The sequence below is a fragment of the Gobius niger genome (assembly GCF_951799975.1).
Source record: "Gobius niger genome assembly, chromosome: 7".
NCBI lineage: Eukaryota > Metazoa > Chordata > Actinopteri > Gobiiformes > Gobiidae > Gobius > Gobius niger.
This window is the reverse complement of record NC_136858.1, coordinates 17,237,130-17,257,884: the sequence shown is the minus strand read 5'-3', so window position 1 is coordinate 17,257,884 and position 20,755 is coordinate 17,237,130. Positions and strand designations below refer to the sequence as shown.

At 40.5% G+C, this 20,755-nt stretch overlaps 1 protein-coding gene across 1 annotated transcript; it reads right to left on the bottom strand.

Annotated features, from left to right (window-relative positions):
* Positions 1-4,187: 4,187 nt before the first annotated feature.
* pgbd5 (piggyBac transposable element derived 5) lies at positions 4,188-20,710 on the bottom strand. Its single transcript, XM_079559559.1, has 7 exons — positions 20,052-20,710; positions 14,701-15,131; positions 13,269-13,403; positions 10,461-10,641; positions 8,756-8,953; positions 6,238-6,343; positions 4,188-5,234 (listed from the first exon to the last, which is right to left on the bottom strand). The coding sequence occupies exons 1-7, from the start codon at positions 20,389-20,391 to the stop codon at positions 5,039-5,041; spliced, it is 1,587 nt and encodes a 528-aa protein (XP_079415685.1). The 5' UTR covers positions 20,392-20,710; the 3' UTR covers positions 4,188-5,038.
* Positions 20,711-20,755: the final 45 nt, after the last annotated feature.

Here is a 20,755-nt window from a genome sequence, read left to right as displayed (position 1 = left end):
AATGTTAGCTCAGAAATGCTTCATACAAGAACAGCTAGTGGTCGTGTTGTTAATAGACCTAAAAGGCTAGTTGAGGAGTAGCACATTGTGCCATTTATGTGTTAAACAGTTAAAAAAAAAAAAAAAAAAAAAAAAAAAAAAGGTTTAACTAACTGTATGCAACTCAAGCAATGCCAGACAGGAAATAATGCATGTTTATTCAAGCATAAAAAAAAAAAAAAAAAGAAAAAAAGGGAGATGTCATGATATGTTTATGATGATGATGTTGATGCTGTTATATGCACTGACCACCAGGCGGCACTGAAAAATAAATAAGCAAGATGGCTGAATTGACTCCGTGCGTGCTGTGACTGACTCTAACAAATACATAACAAAACAGACCACATGATGTAATATGAGGGCATGTTTGCATTCGGAATTTGGTCGATATGGTGGAAATGTAATTAAATCAAGCAGTCTCGTTCCTGCGCTGTCCGATTATAATCCATTTAGGCCTATACTCTCCTACAACAGCTGCGGCCCGTCTGGTGGAGAGCTGGACTAGACTGACCTCTGGCGGTCATTGCATGCATTGTACACCTGCTGTTTCCCTACGTGTACGTTCTGTACAAATAAATGGTTGCAATTAGGACTGCACGCTATATCGCAAAAAAAAAAGATCGTATCGCGATATTAGGTGATGCAATCTCCGTATCGCACAATATATCACCGAAGCCTTCATCTGACTGAGATCGGCACGTTTTTGTGTGTGTGTTTTTTTTAGCAAACTCAGCCAAAACAAACAACGCATTGAACTTATAAATGTATAAATTCAGTTTAAAAACATTTACTAATTTAGTTTGTCTTGTTTTGGGCCTGATTTTCTTGAAGTCTTTTGACACAGTTTGTGTTTAATGAGAATGAACCATATCGTAAAATGGTTCAGTGAAATATTGCAATATATCACTATCACAATATTGCACAGCTGCATCGCAATTTGAATGGCAGCAAAAAAAACAGATGGCTGCAATTATTTAGGAAGTACAACGGGCTATCTTTCCCCTGTCTTCATACAGTCTTGTTATTCATTTAAAAAAATCCAGAGACCTCCACATACATTATGATGAAATGCATTTTATTCTTATTTTTAGCGGCCCTGCTTACAATGTCCACTGCAGTGCACTGAATCTTGAGTTTAAAATAAACACACACCAAAAAACCTCATTCATTATCACACAGGCGAGGTGTGTGAAGTGTCTTGCCCAAAGACACAACAACAGCCTGTACCATTGGAGGAGGCATCTGTGTATTGTGTATTCAAGTTTAGTCACTCACCACCATAGAAAACGAATACAATAAAGATGGTCCACTTACCTCACCATATGCAAGAGGCGGGCCACACACAGGGGAGACCATGAGCGACTGGGCCCCTGGATATAACAATTTGAAAATATCCTCAAACATGATAATAATGATAATTTCCTTCGGGACAGTAATAAAGTTGAACCTTGAACCTTGAAGCAGTAGCCGATTACAGGCTTATTCATTCTATATAAGTATACTTCAGTAATTTCTTTCATTTTTGAATTAGTCCATGTCAATTACCCACTAGCCTAGTTTTATAGGGTTATGGCTACATTTTCTTAGCCATTCTCATCTTTTTGCCAATTATTGTGGCAAAAAGATGTGAAGATGATTAATGCCAACACCAATACCGCTTATTTTACGATATGGCAGTGGGCCTCTGATCACATCACTAGGTTTACACATCGTCAGAAATAGTCCACCATTTTTCAGGGGTGACGGCGAACTTTGCTTCCAATTATTTCCACCAGTGACGCTCCGTTGAAGCTGACCACTCCCTACCAGGATTTCATCTCCTGGGAAATAATAAAACAAGCTGTGCACGTATTTACCGGTAGATGGCGCTGTTGTGTTTATGTGGTTTATGCTTCCGTTGGTTTATGTGGAAAATATGTGAGTCTGTTCCCACTCTTAAGCGTCAGCAGTCAAGCTTCTAACCTATATGATAACCTATTATCACAGTAGAAACATTTGAAATGATAATAAACAGTAATAAATATCTTTGCGTCTCTTAAGATTAAACACACAGCAAGGTTTTACTGTAACTGTGCACACAGGAATTTATTTATTTTACATTTCTGTAACATTGCCTTTTTACAGTATCAAATCTTGCTTCTTTTAATGTGTGATTTGATGGTTTTATTAGTAGCCTATAAAACTGATGATGATCACAACAACCAGTGTACAGTTTGGTCCAGCACATATTCAAATAAAAGTTCACTTCACATGCACCACATTGTTTAGTGACACCAGGTACCACAAAATGTTCCAGACAATAAAGTCAATCTTTTTCTTGGAACTGTATGATTTTTATGGAATACATTATATGGAGAACATAACATTCATTCTACATTGCCTCAAAAATCAACTTAATTCCACTATTATACAGTATCGTGTGAGAGTCATTAGCAGCTATCACCCTGAGGTTTATCTTTTTCTTCTGTTACAATAAAGTCACATAGGTCTTAGGTATTTGTGAATGAGCGTTTCACTTGGTGCATATGTGAACAACTGTGATGTGAATCAATGGCAATAGCACATGTGACAGTGCGCCGCTGTGTGAGTGTCTCACACACAGTCAGTGATGCAACTGCAACAGCAGACATGGCTAAATCTGCGCAATTTTACAATAACATTCTGGTATTTTAGATTCAACCTTATTAGAAGTGTCCGAATGGACCGACCTTATACAGTCACATGGACATACGTGAAATTGCTTTCTATTATTTTAGTCACTATACAGTTTGTGTAGTGCTGCTTATAATATTATAATATATTATAATATTGTCTTTGATGATGCCACATGGTGCAGCAAACTACATTTGATATATGTCAGAATTTTATTGATGTAACAGAAAAAGGCACAATACTACATACAATTAATCAGAAAATGAAACCCCTAAATAAACAGGTTGTGTCATGATGAGTCCAAAATAACTGACTCGCCTCTCAGGCTTTTCAGACATTACCATTTGTAGAAGATAAAAGTGGCTTCACTTCCGTGTTTTTTAGTATGATAGCTATGAGCACAACATGACTGCTTTACTAAACTAACAATAGCCTAAAGTGGTGGCTCTTCAGTGCGGTAATGATTTAAGTGGTGAAACTATATTCCTTCGCTGTTCCCACAAAGTCCATTTTCACTGAGAGTGATGCTCTCACACTTATGTCTTAAGGCCTCTCTGTCAAGTCTGTCTGTCTGATAGGATTCTGCATTAAGCCACTTCTTTCTTTTACTGAACGATAATGAATGAATAACTGAAACTACTGCATATTATAGTGTTATCAGGTTATATAGCACAGCTTTAAAAGTGCAGTTCTAACTGTATAAATTATTGTTATATATTGTATTCTAAGTGCATATATTAATATTTTAGATATAATTAGTTTAGTGATTCTTTTCTTATATAAAACAAGTTGATTGTTATGCTATAGTTATGCTATAAAAATGAGTAAAAGACAACAGGTTGTGTGTTAAATGGACACAGACAGGACAGACAGAAGACAGAGGGATGAAACTGTGGACAGTCATTAGTTCACTCAAACAAAACAGCGACACTATTCGCAAGTGTAAACAAGTAAAAATCACAATCATCAGTCTGAAGTCCAACAAATTACACATAGATTCTCACAAAAACATAGTCTTTTTAAACTTCTTTATATTATTGATTTAAATCTGGATCTATTTCCGATATTTTCTACACCTAGTAAAACCGAAAAATCTTCACAAAGTGCAAGACGAAGGGAAAGTGCATGGGTCCTGCCACATGAAATCAAACGATAACCATGCAACCACACAACACACGTTCCATAGAAGACTCACACGACAGTACAGTGTTTACAGCTAAATGTTTGGCAACGCAAACCTCAAAGCCCTCGTAAAGCTACAGACAGCAGTGTGGACGTTATCCTTAATAAAGTAGGGCTGTGTTAGGAAAAACTAATAATAATAATAAATCACAATTTCTATAATCACACCTCTTTGGCTGACCAACAGAAAGTCTAAATTTGGTCCTTGGCAATTATATGTTGTTGCTTGTAATATCTGGACGACAAATTGTATCAAGATTGGCAGAAAACATATGCTGCACATTCATCCGGCAGCGTTCATCTGATATATGTAGATTCAGTTACTGCTACAGCTGAGATCATCACTCTGCTGTGTTTCGCATAGTGATCTTTAGCAACAGTACAGTACAGTTCTATAAAGATCAACATTTTTAGCAAGTGTGTAGTCTGAACAGTCTGCAGTGAGTGTAAAGCTGAGCCAGGAGCTACTGTATACTGCTGCCTGTGGCTTGAAGTCACATAACTCCTTCTTCCAGCGAAGGTGCAGCAACGCAAACCCCACCCAAAGTGGCACAAGCTGTAATTTACATCCCCAGCTTTCATGATTGCACGACATATGGCAGTTCCACTTATAAAAGACACAAGCGCACACACCAACTCAAATGTTACAAAACCACCAGGAGTAGAAATCATTGTCACACCAAACAGGAGCACAGCACAATCAGTTGCTTTCTGCATGCAGCGTGTCGATACACTTAAAAAGTCCGGGTTTACTAAGCTCTTGCAGGACGGCCACAGGTCATGTTTTTTGCCTGACAGTGTAATGTCACCAGAGTTAGCGCTGAGAGTTGACATCATTAGAGTGTTTCAGATCTTCTGGCATTGACTGACAGTGAAATCCTGTGGTAAAAGTCCCATGGCTCATGGAATGGTCTGCACAGTAGTGAGTTGGTGGATATTTACAGTAGCCTACCACAAAAGAGAACATAGAGCAAAAAAAAAAAGAAAGAAAAAAAAAAGAAAAAGGGACGGAGAGACACTATCTATGCTTGTCTTTTGACACACCAGCTTGACACAGCTTCACCACCATCACACAGTCTGTACAGTCAGAAAGGATGTGATTGTGTGGTGCCCTCCTGCTGTCCTCTCCGCCTCCTCTTCCTCCGCCTCCCCTTCCTCCGCCCCCTCACTGCGTGGGGGAGCAGTCGTCTAAATCCAGCAGCTCGCGGACCAGTCTCTCTCCGAACTGCGCTCGGCTGTAGCGCTTGGCGGCGTAGGCGTCGGACATCTTGTAGAGGATGTATGCGTTATTGATGGCGATGCTGATGCTCAGCCAGAACACCTGCTGCCATGTTTTATTTGGCTTATGGAAGATAAAGTATCTGAGGGGAGAGAGTCTATTAGTTTTTCACACGGAAAGGTGCACAGTGTAAAACTTTGCATAGAACAAATGTGCATGGTCTAACACTGCAAGCTAATGTGTAATTACTATAAAAAATAAAAAAGATCTGTTTTGCAATAATGGACAATAAAGCCAGATAGCATTCTTGCATGACACAACTGACAGAGCTACCATTCTTGACAGCGTTGTTAGAAGTGCCACTTTCTTAAAGAGATATTTCAGGATTTTTGACATAGGGCCTCATTTCCTAGTTGTCCAGACTGTTGTTGATTTCTGGAGATTTAAAAAAAAAAAATCATGCAATCCTTTTATTTGAAGAGTTTAACAGTGCTAGGCTAGTGCTAGGCTAGTGCTAGGCTAGTGCTAGGCTAGTGCTAGGCTAGTGCATATCTATGGTAACTAGTAGCCTGCATTAAAAACCTCTTCAAACTCATGGAGTAGTCCTCTAAGCGTTGCCATATCTGATTTGTAGAAAGCTCCTGTGTGAATTCCACATGTTGTAATGGCGACCGCAGGTAAACAAACTACTGTAGTTCCGGTAACCTTGCAGATCACTCCTCCGCTGCGTAGCTTACAACCAGGAAGCTGATGCTGCTCAAATATAAGTTCTCTTAAATGCAAAATGGTTACATTAAAAAAATTATTCAGTCAACATGTATATCGGTCGTCTGATGTTAAAAGTGATTTGCCTCAGGTGCACTGTGCTTGGGTCAGACTGTTTTTAATGCAGGCTACTAGTTACCATAGACATGCACTAGCCTAGCACCACTAAACTCTTCAAATATAAGGACTGCACGAATTAAAAAATATATATATATCTCCAGAAATCAACAACACTCTGGATAACTAGGAAATGAGGCTCTATGTCAAAAATCCTGAAATATCCCTTTAAGTAGGTTTGTCATTTCGGATGAGTTCCAGATCTTTTAATGGACTTGTTTAACATCTAACCTGCAGATTTTTTTTTTTGATGCTGCACATACTTGCTGTACTTGTCGTCATATTTGCAGATGTAGCTGAGGTGAGCAGCAAAAGCCTCCACGGCGAGCGGACAAGGGACTTCTCCACTTTTCCTCTTGATAATCATTCCTTACATGGCCACATAAAAATAAGTGCACACTGTAAGTTCTAAGTTCAAAGGCAGGAAACAGGAACAGTCAATTAACATTTTTGCCGCCAAAACATATCAGAAAGAAAATTACATTTAATAAAAGAAAACTCCTTTATTATAACAATTGCAGCAAGTTTTAGCTGTCACTCTACTGATTCCACTTGAAAGTTGATGCCACTAGAGTTTACTTTCCCCGTAGATTTGAGTCATTGCTCGAAGAACAAGATCCTCAAGCAGCACAAAGGTTGTTTACTGTAGTGGTGAATTAAAAGTGAGAGAAAGGTCTGACAATATTAAGACAACTATTTTTATCCCCGCTGTTTAGAAAGACAGATCACTTCTCTCCTTGACTCATGAAGAAGACAGAAAATCAATATGAGATAATGATGTCTGTAAGCCTCCTCTGTGACTGGCTCTCCCAGCTTCAAACAGCTGCAGAGTTAAACTGAACAAATGTGTAGTGGATTATGGCAAAAACAACATTTTGTCTCTTGGGAACATTTGTTAGGGACCCTCTATTGATTTTTGAGTCTGTTCAAATGACTTATCAGGTTGTTTTTTTATCCTAATTTCAGCTTCTTTGGCTTATTTAATGCTTATTCAACAGCAATATTTGAGGAAAATATCTAATATAAATCCAGGTGTGTGCAGAGACATCATCATGTACGCAGGTGATGCTGTCATCTACATACATGGATATGGAGCAATTGTCCTCAGCCAAGGACAGAATAAGTAACTGGCTTAAATCTACTTGCTTAACATTAAATATTAAAAATACAGATGGAATGTATTTCACTGAGTCAAATAAAACTAGATATGCCTAACATCTATATCAATTGTCAAAAAATTAACATAGTGACAGAGATTAAATATCTAGGTTTACATTTGGATCAAACTCTGAGCTTATAATTGCACATTTAAAGGTACACTGCGTAACATTTTGGACTGTACTGTTGCAGCAAAACAAAACATGTTCCTAATGACACAGAAAATGCTGTTACTGCAGGGTGTAATAAAAGAATGGACTTGGATGAGAAGTGAACCTGTTTAAAGCAGTACTAAGTAACTCTTCCTCCAAGAGGCCATAAGCGCAACTGCAGGTGTAGTAGCAAGTTACGATTTTTTAATGTATTAATTGTCTTGGAGAGTAAATACTACGCTGACAGGAAAGGCGAAGGGAGAGAGGGTTACTGTGCATCCAATTATACAACGGAAATATTTTTTTTCACTCAAACTTGGCTGTAAATACTGTTTAAAGTGACGTTAGCCCGCAGCTAGCTTTGCCCGTTAGCATGTTAGCTTCTTCTTCGTGATTACATTAGTGTGTATTGGCTTTCTCCGGACCGGTGGCAGTCAAGTTGCAAACATGGTTTTCTGGCCAGAGACACCAGGGAGAGATGAAAGACCCTCCAATCATCCCATAAACACTTGTATTACCCCCACAGGGACTACGAAACGGATTTATTAAGGTAAATAAGTTACTTAGTACTGCTTTAAATCTCAAATTCTGATGCCTTTCGTCACATCTCCATGCAGACGAGCTGGAGACGTACCCACTCCCAGTAAAGTTTACAGCCATATCTTAGGAGGGGTGAGCCTCATAAATGTTTGTTTGTACATTTATGAGGTATTTTTCAATGATGGAAATATCTGTCATAAAATAAATGCTTGTATTTCAATTTTATTTATTGGGTAAAATTCTACACGGTGTGGCTTTAATGGAATTGCACATAAATTGCACAAATATCTAATTCCATTAAGTATAATATCTCCAGCTTTACACATATCAGGAATAGTAGCAACTGAAGCATCTTTCATGTATTTCGACAAACATCACCTACTGTTTGTCCTGTTGGCCTCAGGTCAATGAGGCCACACTCAAACCACTCAGATCAGTCTATAATCATCACTGCAATAGTCTCAGTAAATATAAAATATTACGTTTTGACTATTTAATTCGATATACAAATGTAAGAACCCTCTCAGAATTATTCATAATACTGCTCTCCCCTCAATGAAAAAAATCATTAAACTTCACTCAGAACAAACAACTCAAATATCCCACTCCACCGCTCACAGAATCTCTGCCTTTGCACAGCCTTTTCATATAAAACCATGAAACAATGGAATCAAGTCCCTGACAGTCTGTCTGAAGATCTGAATCATTTCTCTCGAAACTCAAAGAAATACATCCTCAATAACCAGCTGTGTCAGCATCAGCCCATTTAAATTTTCTAAATGCAATATTGTAGCAAACTATTATGTTTACATTTTAGGTTTTATGATCTCAGCGTTGGACTGTTTGTCTCTCCAAATCCTGCCAATGACAGTTCAAACAGTGGCACAAGTTTGAATGTTCTAGTAAAACTGCTGATACATTCTGGGTGTACCTTGTTTGGTGGGCGAGTAGGCATTAGTGAGGAACCGAAAGTGGCCTTTGTTGTACCAGCTGATCAGAGATATGCTGCCCTTCATCATGACCCGGGACTGGCCGCGCTGCGCAGGTGTGGAGGAGCAGACCAGCATGTTCTGAGGCAGGCCCGTGCAGTCGCTCTTCCTGGTGCTCAGCAGACCACAGCAAAAGATATCTACAAAGGAAATAACATCCACAACAAATGCGGTCATGGCAGGCAACTTGACATTGTGGGGGCTTTTGGGGTGACAGTAGGTGGTGGAGAGGAGGATTGTGTACGCTGACGTTGTGTCCTTGGGCAAGACATTTCATCCTTTCATCAGTGTGTGACTGAGAGTGTGAATGGGTGAGTGGTTCCTTAATGTAAAGCGTTTTGAGTGTCTAATGTAGGTGGATAAGCGCTGTATATTCAGACCATTTACCATTTTGCATCATATGAGACACTTTCAGTTAGTTCTACAGCACTGATTCATTTCAGGGCCACTGACAGAGCGCTGTGTTCAGAAAGACAGAAATATTTTCTGAGCATTTCTGAATTCAACCTTTAAAACCTTTTGGAGATTTCAAGGTAAATTTCCTTTTTACAAAACACTAGTTTTGATTTGCTGCATTCATGAAAAATGCAGAAAGTGCTCCTTTGTGCTATCTTAATTTCATCATTTTATGGGCATATTGCCTTCAAAAGAAAGCATATCTTGCGGATAGTTAGTGATTTCTTATTACACAGTTTTTTCTTGAGCTGAAGCTAACGCCACTTGCAACAATTGCTAACTTTTTAATACCACTTCCAAGCACCACCACGCCCAGATCAAGGATTTTAAACCCTGGTCACAAACGGGTCAAAAATACACCTAAATAAGACAAAACAATGTCTAAACCATCCAGTTTGCAAAGTGAGGAGAGATAGAGTGAAATTTGAAGGTAAAAAATCAGAGCCCTCCCCTCTTGGACCGCCTAGCAACTCCTAGATTGCAAAATGAGGAGAGCAGGAACTAAATTTTCAAAAGTAAATGATTAGTGTCTGAGATCAGTAAAGAGAGGGACTTTAAAAAAAAAAAGATTATTTAATAATACTTATTTTATGTCAAAGTTCAGGCCCAGGCTGTCAATTATACACAATCTATTACATTTGTAAAACTTTTCAACTTACAGACTATCACTTTAATTGCATTGCTGAAGCATGTATTAAATTTTCCCATAATAAACTGCAAAAAGTCTGTATGACTTGACTGAGGAAGGCCAAGTACCAGAGTTTGAGAATCACTGTAAGCTTTTTGCTGACTGGAGGCGAAATAACCGTGCCAATGTCTGATTCTCAATTTTGGTAGGGATTTCTATCTACAGTTTACACCAAGCTGGAAGCGTGCAGCGCAAGGCAATTAACTTCCGTAATTAATCTGACTGACAAATCTGAAACAACAGAGGTTTTTTTTTTTTTTAATTGTCTGAAAGCCTTGAGGAGATGACTAAGAGATTAAACATTTACTCCAAACTTTCTTATTGCACAGCGTTTGTTTTTCCAAAGCTAAACTGAAAGAATGACATCTATTCACCGAGCGCTTCGAGCCACTGCTATAAAACATGACTTACGTAAATGAGACGAAAAAAACTGTTTTACTGTGCGGAAAAAGAGACGACCGTTTGGCTCGGCATCGATTTACTCTTCTGTTTCACTCGCGTACCTTGTTTGCTGAACTCGGAGAAGAGGCTGAGGTTGGTGATGGAGGGTCCGGTGAAGATGATGGTGTTCTTCCCGGAGATGTTTTGGCAGAGCTGCTTCGCCACCAGGCTGTGGAGCTGCGGCTTGTTTTTGAGAGCGGACAAAGCATCTGTGCCCTGGCCCTCCTTCAGATGCACAGAGATCTGCAGAAACACATTCAGCGGTGACATTTGACTTTACAGCACAGTAATGGAGTGGACTCAGGCAGTCTACATAGTGTGCAGTTTTCTTTGCAATTAAAAACGTAAGCACTTATGTATTTTCACGTAGACTAAGGGAGAAAATTAATATCCTTTTGTTTTACTGCAGAACCACTTAACAGACAAGCCATTTGAAACGTGAAAACACAATCAGCGGAAGTATGTCCCTGGTGCACGGTCTCTCCATAGCCTGATTAGCCCGGCTCTACGTCAGACTTGTGGTTATTACACTAAGAGGCGAGTCCACGCATGACGCCTCTGTGTGACTGCAATGCTTTAATGGAATCCCATTGATTCGCTCCATTAACCGCCTTTATTTCATGTTTTTTTTTCTTTCTTTTTTCCCTCGACACAATTAATTTGACATGATGAGACGGGAGAGCAGAGACAGACAGGCTGGTAAAGAGAAAGTGCTTGGCTAATGCTTGAATGGAAGCTTTTAGCTCAGGAGTTGCCATGGTTCAGTGGTTGGCTGAAATCTTTCTAATTAGTGCTGCACGGTATGAAAAAATGCCAACAAAATTATTTCAATATTTTACAAGCAATTTGTTTTTTCAGCTAATTGTGTCTAAACAAGTGCAGTGGGAGGAATAAGTGAGTACACCGTTTGGAATTTGTCACACTTCTGCCTAATTTGGTTATAAAATTATCTTTATTGTTTGAAGGGGCTAGAGGCAAGTTGGCCATTTTATACACTACTGCCACCTCAGGTCAGACGTGTAACTGCACCTTCTATATTAAGCTCGTGCATGTCGGCAATTCGGACCGAAGTAACCACTTTTTGAGTGACAGTGCAGGTTTTCAGAGGCAGTTGTGAATAGGTGTGGGTTCATACTACACCTTGGGACATGGCTGGAACATTTTTTGCTGTTAACAAACATGTACATTTTCACAGAAGAGCGTGGAATAAGTAAGTACACCGCCTGAATCTTGCTGAACTGCAGCAGTTTTGTAAAGAGAAATGATTCAAGATTCATCCTGATCGTTGTGAGCGTCTATTCTGCAGCTACAGAAAAGCAGTTATTGCTGCAAAAGAAGGGTCAGCCAGCTATTTAATACAAGGGTTCACTTACTTATTTCATGCTGTTGTGAATGTCTTAGGTTTTTCTGAAAATATCTAATTAAACTTGTGAATTCATTTTTGATAGCATGTTGTCCAGACCCTGAGGCATCAAAACAGCCCCACACTATGATTCTCCTGCACCATACTTCACAGTGTGGATAGGGTTTTGATGTTGATGTGCTGTTCCATTTGTCCTCCACACATGATGTTGTGTGTTCCTCCCAAACTATTCAACTTTGGTTTGCAAAAGAACACTTTGATGTTCCACAGCACTACTGGGAAAATATTCTGTGGACTGATTAACCCAAAGTTGAATTGTTTGACTTGTGAGGAATTCCAAATGGTGTACTCACTGTAAATCAGAAAAATGACTATAAATTAACTTTTGCACATTCCTATGGTTTCACACATTATTGTTTTAGACAAAAAAGTGTCAGTCTCAGTCAGATGGAATGCTCCAATGATTTTGTGAGATATCTTGGCTACTTACGTTATGGCTATTGCAATAATATCTCTAATTTGTTTGCTCTTACAAATAATATTTTTTTGTTGGCGTAAGTGTATTACAAAGCATGGCAAGGCAACTTTGTTGCCTTGCCACATTTCGTACACAAGACAACTCAATGCTCCTTACAAAAGAAGATATGCGAAATGACGATCAGGTTAAAGTTAAGTTAAGGCAAACACATCAAGACATGGGAAATACACAGTACACAAGGTCACATGGGGGAGCGGAGAAAAGGTCATGAAAGCAGACACAGAAGGATTTGGGCGTGGTTAGGGAGGGTTATTTATAATTAATTAGCTTTTACTGGTCTCAGCATTAGTTCAGCATTTCAGTCTTTATTATTACCAATGTGTGAATACTGTTATGTTCTGCCATCTAGTTTTCTGCATCTCGCTTGTATGTTTACTTAAGAGACACAAGTGTTTCCATGATCTAATTCATTGCAGCATGCGTGTAGGCGGTGTGCTGGAAGACCTGCCTAAATGTGTTCTTTGGTAATACATTTTTCCTACAATTTTTTCTCTTAGGTTTTTTTTTTTTTTTTATATGCTGTGCTCAGGAGAGGTGGCTGCTAATATTTGCCAATACAGCAGCTCCAGCTCTAGAAGGACAAAGCCTCGAGGACATGTCATTGGCAGAGCCTATGAATTAAGAAGTGCAGTGGATGTAGTCTAGTGCAAGAGTTATGGAGTTACGCTGTGTCTTCCCTCGCTAATGACCTCCATTACAGTACGTGCTGGACAGGTCGGGCGGTCCTGCAGCGCTGGCCTTAAGTTAAATGGCTACATTACATAAAGGACGTGGGAGTGCTGGGCTGTTTTAAGGGCAAGGTTATTGGTGAGAATCCCTGAGGAACTAATGCGTTTGATTTAAGTCTGTAAAATGGAGTAACGCTTTTTGCAGACTGGTAGAGCCTCAAACACATGTTTTTATTTCACCTGCACTTCACATATTGACATAGTGACGTGTACTTTTATGATTGTGCTAGTGAGTTTATACCTGGCAGATAAAGCCAGTAGAAGTACACTGTCGAACCCACAGGCTGAACTTCCTCTTCTTTCTTTTCCGCAGCTCTCGCTCTGTGCATGTAGTGATGAACACCGGGTCCTCGTCTATCAGGGGCTCATGGAGGACCTGCAAAAACCGGCAAACATAGCGAACAATGGAATCTCGCAGCAAGTATGAGCATGATGTAACATGGAGGCGCGAGAAGAAAGTCAACACTTATGCGAGTTGGAAAAGGCTGTGTCATCTGCGAAAACCACAAAATCATTTGTGTGTGTACAAAAGTAGAGAAAAGCAATTTCTTCTTTATTATTAGATGTTATAAGCTGGATGCTTGAACACACTATCCAGAGACTTTCCCATTTAACAATACTGCGCATTGCTGAGGCACCTGTATGCAAACAATAATTCATTAAAGCCCTCGTGCATTCATTATTTATGTGCTTTTCATTTCAAGTGAATGTCATCAAATACATTACTCTTTGTTTTATCAAGGATAGAAAAGCATTTGTTGTCTCAAATTGTCATGTCTGTTGCTTATTCTACCTGAATGATGGCATTCTACTGCATGGCCTGTACTATGGTCTGTTCCACATCCCCATAGCTACTCTCCACTTGTAGTGCCATTCTTGTTGATGTTTAAAAAAAAAGAAAAAGCAATGCAATAAAAAGATTAAAATCTGGCGTTTTTCCATGCCGGGCCATTTCATCTGTTCAGCCACAAATATTTGCATTTCAAATAAATTCCACCTCTCAAGTCCCCTCTGTTCTTTCCCTTTATTCTGGTCTGTCTCTAAATTTGGCCAGCAGATGAATATGTTTACATATAAACGATTTATCCCACAAATTAACATGTACCACTAGTATAAACTGATAATCTGTTGAGGCTTTGAAGGACAGGCATCACTCACATCAATGTCAAAGGCAACAGCATTTGGAGAGAAGCTTATTTGGCCCTGATGCATTCTTTCATCTGTGTTTACACCACTGTGCTCCTCTTTAGTCAAAAACACCCTGTATCACGCTTAACTACAGAGACAACATTGGCAGCATTAACAATTTATATAGTGAAGCCACATTTTTGCTGTGAAAATCATAACGATAAATTATTTGCTGAATATTCAAATCACCGTGTCCATGGGTGTTTTATAAATCTAACCCAGTATGTTTACCATTCATTTTCTTAAGATGAAATAGGGTGATAAGGTACAGAGCTCTCGAGGCCTCAAACTCAGTTGCCTCACCCAAAAATAGAGTTGCGTTACTGCCCTACTTGCAAAATTGCTGGCTAAAATGGCATCTGGGATGACGCGCTACATAAAGCATAGTGATTTATCGACCACAGTAGAAGCACAACCTTTAAAGCAGGATTGTTTTTGCAAGTGTTGCTCCGTTTGAGCTGCTCTGTCGTGGACGTGTGCCATACCTGCGTCTGCGAGGGCCTGAAGGTGCAGCTGAACGACTGCTGCAGTGAGTCCAGGAAAGGCTGGATCTTGTACAGTCCCTGGTTGCTCCCTTGGGAAGGCCGGAACGCCACGATGTGAAAGTATTTGAGGATTTTCTCGAAGCGTGACTGGCTCATCTTCAGTGCGATGCTGCGGTTGCTAAAGAAACCAGCGCTCCAGATGCTCAGCACGGACTCACACCTGTGCACACTGGTGGAGATGACAAAGCCCAGGAAAGCCTTCATCTCCTGGGCGGTGACCGGACGCCAGCCCTCATCCGAGCCAAAGCGCTCCTGGAACTTCTTGGCATACATATTGGTCTGGGTGACCATGTTCTGAATGCAATTGTCCGGGACGAATAACTGGAAGAAGTCCAAAGCAGTTGCGGTGTCTGGCATTTTCTGAGCGGGGCCTGTAAGGGGACAAAATAGAGAGACAAAGGATATTATTGTGTGAGCAGAAAGAGGAAAGTGTCTCTAAATCTTAACTGGTCCCACGCCTTGGGTTTGACAGGTTATAAAAAAGTTGGTGACAGAATGAAATTTAAGCTTGTTAAGCTGTCACTGTCAAAGCTGTGTAGGCTGCCTCCAAACTTTTGATGCAGTGATAAACTAAAATAGCTACATCACAAAAACACTGAACATAATAGGCTTGGGGAGCCATTATTGCAAACTCCTGCTACAATTATATTTTTCGACAGTGTGAATTAACAACTCACGTTCAATGTTGTAGACAAGAAAACAAAAGGTATGCAAGATTGTTGTACAAAGCCCTTTAAAAACATTTTTTGCTCTATGTTCTTTTATCGTGCATGCACATCCCACACTGTAGGTCACACACCGAAGCGCTCAGCATTAAAGTGTCACAAGCCCAAGGCAAGCGTTACAGTGTTTACACCCAGTGACAGCCAACACATTGTCACCTCACTGACAAGGCACGGCGTTCAAGCTCACTTTGCCCTCCTGTCACGCTCGCTTTATGACACGTGGTTAGGCAAAATCATGTACTCATGTCAAGCAGTCAGGAGAGTCTGCATCGGCCCGACCTATCTACAAGATATGCAGTTACAATTAGTTATGTTGGTACATGGCACAGTGCCAGCGCCCGGTGACAGGGTCTGGCCGGGCCACACTGGGGCCAGAAGGAGTGTCATGGGGCCGATCTGTGGAGCCACCACCTGCAGGAGGAGCCGTAAGGGGCTCCTCTGGACAGCTTGGACTGCTGCCCCCACAACCCGGCAACAGATGAGCGGAAGGAGATGAAATGGATAATACGTCTCTTGAGAAAGTCACTAGAAATGTGTGGGCTTGTTTGTTTGTTTGTTTATAAAGATAAAGAGTAGAATAGTTGTGGGTTTCCTCCGTGTGCTCCGGTTTTCATAATCAACCCAAGACACATGCACAACAGGCCAATCCACCAGCTAGATACTCCTGGCAATGTACACACACATAAGTACATATTGAAAGATGACTCAACTATACACTTGCTCTGTCCATATTAATGATGTTTTCACTGCTGTAATGTCAGTGAAGGCTATTTATGAAGCATCCTTTAATCTTACTTGATTGATGTCTCTACTTTACTGACATCTATATAACGAAACAATAGTAGACCACATTCTCTCTCTCAACCCACCTTTGTAACGCCAAGAAGAGAAAGAAAGTTTATCTGTTTTGTCACACAATTAGTATGCAAGAGTGCGAGTACTTTTCTTTCAGCCAAAAGCGAGAGTTACGTAAAACCGTTTCATGCTCAATTGAATAATGCAATGCCAGATTACTCTCAAAACAATTAATTAAGTTTATACGATATACACACAATATTTTTTCTGACTTGTCCCCAACTACAACACAACAAATTAAGCCTTGTCACAACAGTTTATGAAACGTAATGATGTACAAGCCTAACGCAAAGGCAACTCCGGGAGGATGAACCAAGCCGAGATGGCGTACAAGACGTCTGTAAAAATGTACCCACACAGTCACTGCTGGAGCGAGTCTGAGGTGCGCTTTTGCATTTTCTATTACATTTAAAGTGCTCTAGCAGCAAAAAAAATCCAGCGCGACTTTCTCAGAGGACACAACTCTTAAATGTACAAGTGTGGAGAAATGACTCAGCTAACCTCGAAAAGTAAATGAGTTAGACTATGTATTTTTCAGCATAATGAATGGAAACATAAATGTGCTGATGGATAAACAGATTCTACACGCTTTAATGCAAACTAGCACGGTAAATCCAGTCAATATTTTGATTACATAATCTGTGACGTGGATCTGCCTCATAATCCTTGATGTGATCCCCAGCCTCTATTACACCAACATGAGAATAAGACAGATGAAAGATTTAACCATGACAATTTGTGTAGAATTGATTTGTTGTTCACACTATATAACTTTTGTTTGGGTCTTCTTGGCTCACAAAGTTTCCAGAACTCTAACACAAAGTTGCCTCTACACTTTCAGGATACATTTTATTGAAAGACGGCACTGGGGCAAGCTTTGTGATTTGGTTCCAGTTTGGTAGTTTGACTTGATGCAAACTGACTGAGGCGGATGATTTATGTACCGGGCACAGTGTCTCAGAGGAGCATCACAGCAGAGTTGACAGGAACACGGACGCGGACAGTGAAGACCCAAGACAGACCAGAAGGTTGAAAACTAGCAACAGAAGCATGTGCAGAATCACAACATGTCATAGCAAAAAACATTCAGGTTTGAAGTATGGCTGAAACAGTAAATAGTAAAAATAACAAATTGCACCGCACTGAGTAGATAAATTCTGGGCAAGTGATCAGGTTGGATAACAGTGAGATTATCCGATGAACAGCACATACAGTGAGTGGACTTCTGGGGACCTCAGTGTTGATATTCTACATTTTAAAAATTGAAACACTGTCTGTGTAAGAAAAAGGCAGAAAGGAGTGACACTGGGCTGGTCAGGATTTGGCCTGGAGCCTCTGCAGGCAGCAGTGGGGATGACAATGATAGAACAGTGAATACAAGCTTTCACTTTTAGCACACATCATTTTCGCAAATGGATGGCACTATGATGAACACACTTTGAGTGAGGAACTGCTCAGTAGGCTTTAAAGTGCTTTGATTACTTAGGAAAAAAATACAACTCTAAGAAAGTTTTTGATGAGCGTTATAACATGGTTATAAGCTCAAAAAAGTAAATTTTGCTTGCCAGATTGAGACAGTCTAATACATTATCTAATAATAACAACACAGAACACAGATAGCAATGCGATCTCATCAAAATTATTTGAGTCTTCACTGGTGCAGCTATAAAATATAAATGTTTAAATATTAACTTGCTTCAGCTCTTACATGTGGATTAAGTGGAAACATCTCAATAATGTAGCCTCTTTTCCATGTCATTAAAGATAAGCTTGAGCTTGTAAATGATGTTTTAAGCCAGATAAAGTGAGAAAAGTTGGATTTCTGCATTAATGTGTCTCTCAACAAGACCTACTGCTTTTACGTGTATTATGGGTGGATTATAGACATAAGTCTTGTGCAAATACACTCATCAAACCAAATGCACAGAGGCAAGGACTACACCGATTAACCTACTATCAGGGACTGATGTACTCTATCAGGTATTCTAGTCTCAGAATCAGAATTGGTTTTATTGCCATGGTTATTATGAACAGGTCACAACTGTTGTTGCATGATCGACCGAAATATTATTTTTCGGTCGATCATGCAACATGAAATTAGAAGATAAATAATAAACTATAAAGACTTAAAACTATACGGCTATAAAACTATAAGGGCATGCGTAAGAACATTGAATTTAAACTATGATAAATACAACAACAAACAGCAGTGTGAGTGTATTTTCAGGTGCATTGAGTGTTAGCACAGCAATATGGACATACCACATATAAGCACAATGAATGATGATCCTTAACAAAACATTTGTTTTTTAAATGTTATTACATATATAGGAGCCCTAAAAGCTCCAAGGTTCAATTCAATCCTAGATAAAAGAAACTGCCAGCCATCTCAGCTGCAGCACAAAGTGGGAGGGAGAAAATTGGCCTGATAATTGTGCTGGGTAAAAAGAGAAAGGCTTTCACATTCAATATGGACAGAGATAAAGCGCTTCAGGTACAGTCTTTGCATCAGGGTAATTCTACACCATCAATTCAACACCTCGCAGCTCTATTGAATGGTCGCATAACCATATCTGGACTTCCAATCAGTAGATTTGCAGAATGGCAACATCTTGCATGTAGCACTCTAAATGCTGCCAAGTCTATCCGTGCAAGTTTGTTTTTGAGCAAACTTTCCCCGGCACGATGGAGCACAGAAGTGAGAAGATTCTATTCCACTTGTGTAATGTGTAAACCTCAAACACCTGTCACTACGCGTTTATATCGCATCATATTTAGTGACAGAATGCCTTGCAATGTAAAGCCTACAGTGTGTGGAAGAAAAAGGTTCTGTTCTGTTAGCATTGGCAATTAAGCAGTATTTTATTCTTACCCTTTTCAAACATAAAGAAGTGGACATTTGCATATGAAACTGTGGTTCATATCATAGCACATAATTGTCAAGTGGCATAAAGATTGAGTTATGCCTATAGTTGAAACAGCATTATGAGAGAACGAACAGGGGCTGGGACCATATCTCCTCTCTGCATATGTTGATCTCTCTCAGGGTGAAGGATGCTACAGTGGATGCTGGATGACAGTGCCACAGTAGAGCAGGAGACCTTAATCCAAACGAGGGCTAACAGGAAGAGCTGCACTCACAGATCTCTCTCTCTCCCTCTCTGACTACTGATGTGCATGAAGCTTTGATCACCAATATTAACACAGGCAAGAAACAAGGCTGCAGTGTTTGTGTGCTTGTTGAGCAGTCACGATTCACACAGTAACCAAGAGCAGTTGTCAATACCTTTTTGCTTCCAGATAATTTGGGGCATGTTACTTGAAGGATAGCTTGAATTGTGCTTGTGAGTAAAAATAAACAAAACATGAAAGAGGCGTCAAGCTGCTCCTCTACATTGAAACGTGCGCACATGCTCTTTCTAACATATTCACCCAGAGCACAGCACCAAGGAGTGAATATCAAAGCACGACCTTAATACATTAATACACTAACAGTGCAGTGTCATGCCACTGTCACTCACTCTGCGGGCACAGACACACACCACGTTGCTTTAAAGCCAGGACAAATGTGTCATTACAGTGACATGTGCACGCAGAGATTATTAAGTTGACCTGGAAACACATAAATGAACTGCTTTATTTCTGTTCACTGCGCACACATAGCCCACAGCCAAAGGCGCACAAATGACCTTATTCATCTCGGAGTCTCACCATATGTCTCTTGGAACAGCGGCACGGTGACATCCTGCAGCGTCTCGGTCCAGCCCTCGTCCTCAGCCTGACTTTGGGACAGCGAGCCCGGAGGACCGCTATGTCCACTCTCTTTCTCGGCCCTTCTCTGTGGATGCTGGTTCTGCCGTGGTGGCTGCTCCTCCTCGCCCACCTCTGCAATGTAGTGGTCTGAGTCCGATTCACCGGACGTGCTGTAGAAGAGGTTGTCGCTGCTGTCGTCCCCAGACTCGCCAAAAACGTCGTCGGATATCTGGAGGCTCTCGTACCGGGAACGGGCCGCTTCCAGGAGAGACAGCGCCTTCCGCCCGCACTCCGCCATCTCTCTCTCCAGTGATGCTCTGCTCCTTATCCCTCAATGTGGTCACGGCACGCGGTTCCAAAAAGTCTTTCCCGATTATGCCGCAACTGCTACACACTAGGTGACCAAAAATGGAGCAGGCTACCCCTCAATTCCAGACGCTCAAAGCACACCGGTCAATGAGACACGGAGAGCGCTGTCCTCTCCAAGGGTACTGAAATATACCCGCCCTCTGCTAAGCCTACAGCGCAGCGCACTGGGCAATATGGTGTGATCAGTAGTTGTAGTAGCATCGGCTTTTCAGAGAGCAGCGAGATTTTCCTCTCTCACGAACAGTAGTGGATGCGGCTGCATCACCTGACTCTGGCCCTGCCCTGTTGTCCAA

Coding starts and splice junctions, on each gene's coding strand:
- pgbd5 (XM_079559559.1), bottom strand. CDS start 20,391: ATGGCGGAGTGCGGGCGGAAGGCGCTGTCTCTCCTGGAAGCGGCCCGT. Junction 6,344..8,755: donor CTACTCGCCCACCAAACAAG/GTACACCCAGAA, acceptor TGGCCATGTAAG/GAATGATTATCAAGAGGAAA. Junction 5,235..6,237: donor TATGACGACAAGTACAGCAA/GTATGTGCAGCA, acceptor CTCTCCCCTCAG/ATACTTTATCTTCCATAAGC.